Genomic DNA, 10,611 nt, shown 5'->3' with positions numbered 1-10,611 from the left:
TTCAAATAGGGCCGTGCGATATGGCAAAAAAATGTTCAGTTTTATTTCACGATTTCGATTTTATCACGATTTCTTTAAAATAAATTCAAATGGAGAAAAAAATGAATTATAATAATTTTAGTTGAAAGTCACAGGCAGTCAACGCGCTTTAGTAAGATGATTTAATATGGTCATATCGCTCACCGTAGCTTCAAATAATATTGGCCTCTATTTATCTCCATAGAGCTGCATAGAAACCCGTAGGATTTTGTTTGGATGTGATTGTTCTAAAAGAAAAAAACAGAAGCAAAGCGTGGCACGCCTGGTTTTCTGAACAGGAAATGAGTTTTTGATTTCAACAAAGAAGGATTTACCCTTAAAGAGCACTTATTTTAATGCACTAAACTTAGAAGAACAATTTTTTTGGTCTGAATGAAAACAGATCAAGCCAATGTATTTAATTTATGTTATTTTTATCTAAGGCAAACTGTTCTGTTTTCATGGGGCACCTGAAAAATGATGCTTGTTAAAACCCATTTTACGCAAATATTTCAAATGTATTTTGCTTGTGACTAATTAGGATAAAAACAGCTAATGGTGCTAAATTGTCTCTAAAATTGATGTTTTGGTTAAAAACATGCACTTTGATGTTTTCTGTTGAAGATAATAAACTAGTATTATCCCCCCAGTGACCTTATCGTTTTTGCTTGTGTTATTAAGGTTTCTTTAATTTTAAATACTGAAATTCAATCAAAATGACGTTTAAATCCCAGCTGTTTGGAAAAACACATGAGAACTGGAGCACCGCCTGACACCACTCACGGCTTCCACACATCCAAACCCTTTTATCTCCGAGTCCTGCAGTCATTATTGTCACTGATTAATCAGAAAGATATCAATAATTAACTGAACAATATGGTCCACACCCTCTGACACAATGCTCACCCTGAAGCCTCATTTAGATGCTGGAAAAACTCCCGTGTGGAAAAATAGAAACAAGCGGGCCGTTTCCCACTCGGCCAGATGTAATCTGTGAACTGCCTCCCGAATTCCCACCGCCGCCGGGAGTCTGCGAGGAAGTTTTTGTGAAATGCAAATGCTTTTATTTGTGTGCAGAAACATAAAAGAAATTACAGAAACATCAAAGGTAGAGCTGGGATGTTTCCTCCCTCTGAGGAAGACGGTTTTTACCCTAAATAAAATAAAAAAAATCACAATAACAACACATTTTGTGATTGTTTTTGTCCTGTGTGTGTTTTTTTCCTCACTCGTACTTCAGCTTTTTTCCATCTCATTCTCTGCTACCTGCTGTGATGGGCGGAGCCTCAGGTTACTGTTAATGATTCAACGCCAGCTGAGATTGACAGATACAGCAAAAGGAAGGAAGAGGAAAGACGGAGCGAGCAGGAAACTCCAGTGAAAGGCAGAATCGGCGATGTGAGCGTCAGAAACAGAGGTGGGATAGCGGGGAGGCTGAAAACGGCTCAGTCTGAACATCGTCTGGGTTCAAGAGGTCACAGGAGGGACACTTTATAAAGTTTTGGGGGATTTTTTTTTTTTTTTTTATCCATCTGGCCTTCTTTGGCTGGACAGTTAATGCCTGCAGGTAAGCTATTTCTTCTTCATTCCTACTTTATTAAAATAGATTAAAAATGTTCTCATGTGACTTCTTGTCTTGAATCATTAAAAAAGAAGCTTAAAATTGATTTAAATTAATGATAATTTATTAAAATACAATACATATTCGGGTAGAAGATACAGAACAATTAAATCGATTAAAAAACAGTTTTTATTACATCATATTTTTAAATGCTGCTATGATTTGATCATCTTTTTAATAGTTTAACATCTCTGTATGTGATGTGCGTGTTTGAATTTATCCATTTGTTTTTTTTGTTTTATTTATTTACAAATACACCAAAGAGGACTGCACTCAATCCCGAATGTACAATGACAATGAAGTTATTCATTCAAACTAACTAAAAAAGTAAGAAAAAACGATTTAAATGTCTTAAATCATTTTAAAATTACAATTGAGAAAAATTAAAATAGTACTTGGATAGTAAAATTAGTAAATTACAGGCTTTTATTTTTATGTACACTACAAGGAATGTTAAAAAAATAAATATATTTATTTTGAACATACAAATTAGCTTTTTTTTTTCAAAAAAGTAAGCATGTAAAAATTTGTCCTACTTCAAAATAGCAAAAAAAAAAAAAAGAAAAGCCTAAATTAGCCAAAAGAGCTAGCATGTAGCTAAAATATTAGCTAAACTCCAAAATTGCCTAAAACACAAATTATCCAAAACAGTTAGCATGTAGCTAAAATATTAGCTAGACTTTAAAATAACCAAAAAAAACTGAAAATATGCCTAAATCGGCTAAAAGAGTTAGCATGTAGCTAAAATATTAGCTAAACTCCAAAATTGCATAAAACACAAATTAACAGTTAGCATGTAGCTAAAATATTTGCTAGACTTCAAAATAGCCTGAAAAACAGAAAAAAGCAGAAATTAGTAAAAAGATTTTCAATAAAATATGAAGTGAAAAATATATGAAAGTAAATTACTTTAGAATATCAGTTCTCAGACAGACTAACAACAAAGTGACTTTATGCTTTTAAGGATTAAATTAAATATTGTATTATGTTTTAGAACACATTAAAGAAGTCATTCATTAATAAATATAAAAAAAGAAACTTTTATACATTTTTAAAATTGAAATAGTTGCTTGATGTGTGTTTCTTTGTAAGTTTTTCTCTTAACTTTTTATTTTCAGCTGCGACCTTTGGTTTAATAAAATCAAAAATGTAAAAGTTCAAGGGGAGATAGTTTCTAAGAACAGCTGCGAGGATTCAGCTGTTATGAGCATGAATTATAAATAAAGCAGCAGGAGGTTGACAGCTATCGGGGTGAATATTTATGACGATAAGCAGCATGATCTGCAGCTGAAAGCTAAAAATCTGTCTGGATTTGTTTCTGAATCTTACCGTTTCACACATTTCAGCCTCCGTCGTAGCTCGGTGAGGAGCGGTTTGTTGACCACTTCAGTTTATCAGTCAGCCTGTCCCGCTTGTTGCAAAATACTTCCTAGAAAGTTCACAAACCTTGTTTGTGCGGGACTTAACTGTTTATCGTTTTTTAATGCAAATGAAAGTTAATGAAACACCCAAGCCGGGGTCTGCTGAGTGGCTGCATGCAGGCCGGTATTTGTTCAAGGCTGGCCTGTTGACACTCGGCTCTGCAGCTGCATGCTTGTCTGCTTGTTCTTATCATGTAAATGCTCCCTGGAGGGTGAATCAGTGTTGGGAATGGAGCATTCTGCAGTCTGGGAGTTCTTTTTTCAGCTCTCCACTCTTTTATCTTGACTTCCATCAAAGGGATGTCACAGTTTTTCTTTATTGCTCAGAGACTTTATGATTTCCCTTTCATGTTGGGCGCAATCTTGAAGCCGTCCAATGTCCAGGGTGAGACTGCAATTAGAGGTCATGTGACGTTTGGAATGATTACACGCTGACAGCTTTTCCTGGTTAAACTGACACGGATGTGAATAAATCTACTTTTTTAATGTTCTGAACGTGTCACCGGGCTGGTTTGGTTTCAAAATGTTGTCAGGCCGAGTCTGCAAACAGAGAAACCAAATATGTAGAAGTGTGACTGTGTGGAGCAGGGGTGTCAAACTCAATCGTACACGGGACCTAAATCCAAAACACATATAAGGTCGCGGGCCGAACAGAATAAACATTTATTCAACACTCTAAAACTACATTTTTAAAACTTCTAAACCATAATTTTTTAGCATAATTATGAACTAGATATTTAGCATTACCTGCAATAATGCTAGTGTGAATGCTGTAAGCTGAATTTGGCTGCTGAAGATGCTAGCGCTGATAGCTGAAGATGCTGAAATTGATAGCTGAAAACGCTGAAGCTGGTAGCTGAAAACGCTGAAGTTGATAGAGAAAATGCTGAAATTGAAAGCTGATTTCTCTGAAGATAATAGCTAAAAATGCTGAAGCTTATAGCTGAAAATGCTGACGTTGATAGATGATTTCACTGAAGCTGATTGCAGTGAACCTCTCAGCTTTAGTAATAACTGATTTCACTGAAGCTGATAGCTGAAAAGGCTGAAGCTGATAGCCAGCTAAATTAGCTAAACTCCAAATTAGTCTAAAAAGCCTAAATTATCCAACACAGCTAGCATGTAGCTGAAAAAATAGCTAAACTTCAAAATAGCGTTAAAAACCTAAAACAGCCTAAATTGGTCAAAACAGCTAGAATGTGGCTGAGATATTTGCTAAACTCAAAAATAGCCTAAAAAAATCTTAGTAAATTCAAAAAAAAAATCCAAAAAGGTAGCAGAATGCCACTTTAAAACTGTAACTTTTTACCATAGTTATGAAATATAGATATATAGCACCACCTGTGATAATGCTAATGTGAATACTGTAAGTAGAATTTGGGCACCGAACATGCTGTTGCTGATAGCTGAAGATACTGAAATCCATAGCTAAAAACGCTGAAGCTGATAGCTGAAAATGAAGAAGTTGACAGCTGAAATAACAGAAGCTAATAGATGAAAATGATGAAACTAATAGCTGAAAACGCTGAAGCTGATAGCCAGCTAAAATTAGCTAAAAGCCAAATTAGCCTAAAAAAAACCCAGGTTAGCCAAAACAGCTATAATGTAGCTGACAAAATTAGCTAAACTTCAAAATAGCCTGAAAAACTGAAAAAAGCTTAAATTAGCCAAAACAGTTAGCATGTAAATATTAGCAAAACTCTAAAACAGCTTAAAAAGCTAAAAAAAATGCCAAAATGATCCAAAACAGCTAGCATGTAGCTGAAATATTAGTCAAACTCCAAATTAGCCGAAAAAATCGTAGTAAATGCCATGTTAACCCAAAAGCTAGAAGAATTCCAACTTTAAAAAACTTTAAAGTCGTAACTTTTTAACATAATTATGAATAATAAAAAGGCAGGAATATTATTCCAGAATAAATTAATTTAAACCTTAAATAACTTTAATATTCTACTCTCCATAAAAATATTTTGTTAAAATTATACAAAGTAGAAATGAGCACAAGATAACATTAAAAATCAGATAAAATGATCTTGAGGGGCGGATATATTTACCCGGAGGGCCTGATCCGGCCCCCGGGCCTTGACTTTGACACCTGTAGTGTAGAGTTTAGTAGAAGCTTTGTTCTAAAAGAAATTTAATGAGAAAAAAACACAAACTTTGTCGTCTTCTCCCGAAAAAACTTGAACAATAACGTTTATTGCAGAAACTGAGCATATTTCTCTATAGCAGGAAGACAGTCTCAAGGTTAGATTAGACTTTATAATACAGTTTCTTTCATCTTTGTTCCATTATCCATAAAAACGTCATAAATGTTTATGAAAACTGTCAAGGTGTGCTGGGATTCAAAGATGACAATTTAAGTTTTGAATGAATTTTACAACTAAAATCGTAACCCCAGATTATGATGCGAAGGTGTTTGTTGCTTTCCCTCGTAGTCATGGAGAAGCAAGTAGCTGATCTCCAGCTGCAGCTGGAGAAGCAGTGTCTCATCAACCAAGAGCTGCAGAGGCAGAACAAGGAGCTGGGTGAGTACAACAGCCTTATCTTCAAAACAGCCTCACTCAAGTGTGTTTTATGTGTAATAATGATCCTGCAGGTGAATGTGTTTCAGCTGGAATGTCCTCTGCTCCTTACTGGATTACGGCTCTAACTTACAAAGTCTACTTATGCGCAATAAAACGTGTAAATGATTCTGAAGTTGCTCACTGAAGTATTGTTGGAAAGCTCCACCCGTCAGGGAGGTGCGGGTGAGGCACACAAACACAGGAAAGACTCCAGTAATAAGCAGCAGGATGGAAACTGAATAAGGTTTTTGTTTCAACTCAGAGTACACAAACAAAATGTAGAATGAGTTTCTGATTTTACCTGCTGATGCTTTTGTAAAGCGCAGATGCAAATCTACTAAAGAGATCAAAGTTTCTGTGTGGAAAAAAAAGTGTTGCACCAGCGGCTTTAAAAAATAGGAAACCACCCTTATTGGGGCTGTAGAGAACAATACGTCCACCTAATGCAGAACATGCAACTATTATATTAAATTAATTTAGAAATGCATAATTTTGACAGAGAAACTGCTATTCCCCTTCCCACCTGTGGGGGCAGTAGTGTGCCAAAAGACAACCTGCAGTAAAAGCAGATTTGCAGGGAGAAACCATAGACTTAATATATAATACTCTTTTTTTCCCACTTTTTACTAACAAATTCAACATTACATGTCACACTGAAAATTACAAAACATATGATGTTGTGCAATCTTACAAGCAACATACGGTAATAACGTCTGAGCAGCCAATAAAAGAATAAAAACATAATGTATTTTTTTAAAAAAGAAAGATAATAACATAATGCAATTGTATTTAAACAACCCAAAATTATAAAAATATAAAGGAAAAATGCACTAGATTGAATTAACAAATAAATGATCTAAAAGCCTAGTATGGAGGACTAAATGGGACAATTTGAAATAAATATATACATCATTAAATTATTATTTTTTTTAATTTATTATTTAAAATTGGCATAAAAAATAAAAATGGAAATCAATAATTAAATGTTTAAATATATGTGGCACTAAAATATTCAAATATCCATCAAAAAGCGTATTTAAATACTTCATGACATGTAATTATTTCATGGCCAGTATGGGCCAAAAGAGACAATTTGAAATAAATATATTTAGTATGAAATTATTAAATAAATGTGTCCATATTTTTTTGAAATTGGCATTAAATACATGAAAGTGGATATCAATTAATAAATGTTGAAATATACTGTATGTGCCATTAAAAAATAAAATAGCAAATAAAAAATTCATTTAAATATTTCATGACATTATTTTTTCATTTTCAAGTATGGACTGGAAAAGACAAATTGAAATAAATATATTTAAGTGAAATCATGAGAAAGATGTGGCATTAATTATTTTTAAAAAGTGTAAATATTCAGGTTAAATTCACTTTTAAATTATTTAAGAAACATTTGTTTATATCATGATTTAAGGTTTAGGTTCTCTGTTAAATTCTTCCTTTAAACTGACTCACATTGTGAGTTTTTGTGTTTTTAATTTTTTATTTTGCTTTTATATTATTTGAATAGATTGACATAAATAATTCAAATCGTTCCTAAAAAAATCAAGAAGTTGGGGCTTATTAAAAAAAACCTTTGTGAAAAACGCTGGAGCTTAAAAAGAAACATTTGATAAACTTTTAGAACTCGTCATTTCTTTATATTATCACCAGATGAAGATTAAAGAAAATAAAATATTTAAAATTTGGCTGTGTGGCTTTCTGGGATACCGTAAATGTTTAAATTTAGGTTGTGATTGCTACACTTTTTCTGTTAGCCAACAAACTGACCCACATCAGAGAAGATAACTATAAAAACGACCCGTGACCCTTCTTGTAAATAAATGCCCATAAACACATAAATAATGAAACAATATACTTTTTTTCTGGGGCCTTTGTGGCTCTCGCTGGGTTTTGGTCTGGAAAAAAACGTTTTTACTGTAAATGTTACAAACCTCTGATTCACAGGAACCATGTTTACTTCTACTCCTCTTTTCATTCCACAGAGCAGCGTCTGCAGGAGAAAGAAAAACTTTTGCAAAATCTGCAAAGTCAATATCAGGATCTTGGTATGAACCCAAAGCTCACACAGAAACACCTCCTTCTATGCGGCCCTTCAAATCAATGTATTTGATTATTAATGGCCCGATGTTATCTTGCGCTTATTTCTAACATTTATAATTTTCACAGAATATATCTTTATGTAAAATAAAATATTGAAAGTTAATCGATGTTAAAGTTGATTTATTCTGGAATAATAGCTGTTTTGGCTAATTTAGTCTTTTTTCCGTTTTTCAGGCTATTTTGAAGTGTAGCTAATATTTTGGCTAAATGCTAACTGTTTTGTTTTCGCTGATTTCTGCTTTTTTCTGTTTTTTTAGGCTATTTTGAAGTCTAGCTAATATTTTAGCTACATGCTAGCTGTTTTTGCTAATTTGGGATTTACTTTTTTTGTGGGTATTTTGAAGTAATGCTATTTTTTCAGCTACATGCTAATTGTTTTGGCTAATTTAGGCATATTTCCAGTTTTTTAGGCTATTTTGGAGTCTAGCTAATATTTTAGCTACATGCTGGCTTTTGGCTAATTTAGGCTTTACTTTTTTTTGTTGTTGCTATTTTGAAGTAGGGCTAATTTTTACATGGTAACTGTTTTGGCTAATTTAGGCTTATTTTCAGTTTTTTAGGCTATTTTGAAGTTCAGCTATTTTTTCAGCATCATGCTAATTGTTTTGGATAATCTATTTTTCTTTCTTTTTTTAGTTTTTTAGGTTTATTTGGTATTTAGTTAATATTTTAGCTGGCTATCAGCTTCAGCATTTTTTTGCTATTAATAGCATCTTCAGCTATCAACACTAACATCTTCAGCAGCCAAATTCAGCTTACAGCACTCACACTAGTATTATCGCAGTTAATGCAATATATCTAGTTCCAAATTTTGTTTAAAAGTTACAGTTTTAAAGTTTTAAAAATGTCTTTTAGAGTGTTCAATAATCGTTTATCAGGTGTGTTTTGGATTTTGGCCCCTCGATTGAGTTTGACACCCCTGCATGTGGAATTGATCTTCAACAGAACATTTCTTCTCCATTTGCTCTCAGCAGACTTCCCTTCTCAGTGTAGTATTGAATCTGAACCCGAGTTCAGGAAAAGTCGCGTGGCCGTCATCGCCTCTGAACCGATTCCGGAGAAGCTGGAAATTGCAACCAGCACTGTGAAGAAAAGTTCCAGGTTTGTAGTTGTTTTTGATGAACCCAGAGCTCCGTGTGCTCCTGCGACTCCTCTAAGCAATGCTCTGTTCACCCGCAGTGAAACAGCTCTGATTGTCAAAGCCATCCAGAAGAACGACTTCCTGAGCCGCCTTGATGAGGAGCAAATCGCCATGATGGTGGACCTTTTGAGAGCTTCCAACTGCAAACCCGGGGAGGAAGTCATTAAAGAAGGCTGTGAAGGAGACAGCATGTACATTGTGGCAGGTGGGAGAGAGCTCCAGAGTATTCCCCGTGAAGACATGTTTACCAAAATGTAAAATAATGACTCCGATTCTCAGGTGGTGAGCTCATCGTCACCCAGGCAGGACAGGACCTCCGGACTCTGAGCGTCGGAGATGTCTTTGGAGAACTGGCCATCCTTTACAACTGCAAACGGACCGCCACAGTTAAAGGTCAGACACAGTCATGGAGGTACTTGGAGATTTAAATTATTCAGTTTTCATGCAATCACCTTTATGGAGCAGCATGTGGTACACTTATGTTTCTCTGAATTCCTCTACAAGCTTTAATCAAAACCGTAAAATACACCTCAACAACAGACGATACACAAAAATGGTTCTTTGTTTTGATGACAAGCAACTCCCACTGGTCAGAGTAATTAGTATTAAGTCCAGTTTGTAAATATGTCAAGTACATTTTTAACATCACTATTTTTGGATATTTAGCTTGTTTTAGGAGAAAAAAAAACAGGTCTCATTTCTCAAATGCTTATTTTCACCTTTTAAATATATGCATTTATAAATGTTACATTTACTAACTAAATATTTAAGTATTTTAACAGAACATTTAGTTTGGAGCTAAATATTAAGTTATCTTACTAAATATTCAGTTAAAAACTAAATATTTAGCTTGGACCTAAATATTTAGATTTTAACTAAATTTTTTATTAAAAACAAAGTTTTTGGTAAAAAAAACCCTCTAAGTATTAAGTTAAAAATTAAATATTTATCTTGGATATAAATATGTATCTAAAACAAAATATTTTATTTTAAACTAAATATTTAGCTTGTCACTAAATGTTTGGTTTTATATTATATATCTAGATCTATTCTAAAAATTTAGTTAAAAAATAAATCTTTAGTAAAAAAAACTAAATATATAAATAAAAGCTAAATATTTAGTAAAAAAATAATTATGTCATTTTTAACTAGATATTTAGCTTCAAACTAAATATTTAGATCTAAGCTAAGTATTTAATTTTTAACTGAATATTTAGTTTATTTTAAACTAAACATTTAGTTTATAATTAGATATTTAGTTAAAAACTAAATATTTAGCTCCAAACTAAATATTGAGTTAACAGACTTAAATATTTAGTATGGAGCTAAATATTTGGATTAGATTTAAATATTTAATTTGCAAAATATTTTTTTTTATTTCATAAAATTAAATTTTTAGTTTGTAATCTAAATATATAATTAAAAAACTGTTTTAAATTAAATATTTAGCTTGCTAACTAAATATTTAATCAGTAAATGTAACAATTATAAATACTTTTCTCACAAAAATGAAAGGAACACCTTTTTATTGGGCCTGGCATGAATTGAATTAAACCTGTCTGATAATTTTCTTGTTGGTTAAGCAGCTGAGGGCCTCGTCAATCAATTTCATCTGTATTGATGTTCATGGAATCAACAACAGGTGCACTTCAGTGGCAACAATTAGAAAACCCTCCAAACAGGACTGGTGTTACATGGAGGTCATTTCAAGTTTCTCCCTCT

The 10,611-nt window shown here is 33.1% G+C and overlaps 1 protein-coding gene across 3 annotated transcripts in view; it reads left to right on the top strand.

Annotated features, from left to right (window-relative positions):
- The first annotated feature begins 1,217 nt into the window (after positions 1-1,217).
- Positions 1,218-10,611, top strand: part of prkg3 (protein kinase cGMP-dependent 3) — a 17,463-nt gene continuing 8,069 nt past the window's right edge. The window contains exons 1-6 of one of the 3 annotated variants that reach the window (XM_036210590.1): positions 1,218-1,585; positions 5,499-5,588; positions 7,631-7,693; positions 8,723-8,849; positions 8,928-9,094; positions 9,169-9,282. In XM_036210590.1, coding sequence (XP_036066483.1) covers positions 1,576-1,585; positions 5,499-5,588; positions 7,631-7,693; positions 8,723-8,849; positions 8,928-9,094; positions 9,169-9,282 — 571 coding nt within the window. In that variant the 5' untranslated portion in view covers positions 1,218-1,575. Of the gene's footprint in view, positions 1,586-5,498; positions 5,589-7,630; positions 7,694-8,719; positions 8,850-8,927; positions 9,095-9,168; positions 9,283-10,611 lie in introns of those variants that run through there. The other 2 variants (XM_024291796.2, XM_036210591.1) reach the window with 2 other exon arrangements.

Source organism: Oryzias melastigma, linkage group LG24 (assembly GCF_002922805.2).
Source record: "Oryzias melastigma strain HK-1 linkage group LG24, ASM292280v2, whole genome shotgun sequence".
NCBI classification, from domain to species: domain Eukaryota; kingdom Metazoa; phylum Chordata; class Actinopteri; order Beloniformes; family Adrianichthyidae; genus Oryzias; species Oryzias melastigma.
The sequence above is the reverse complement of the archived record's forward strand: the minus strand, read 5'-3'. Positions and strand labels throughout refer to the sequence as shown.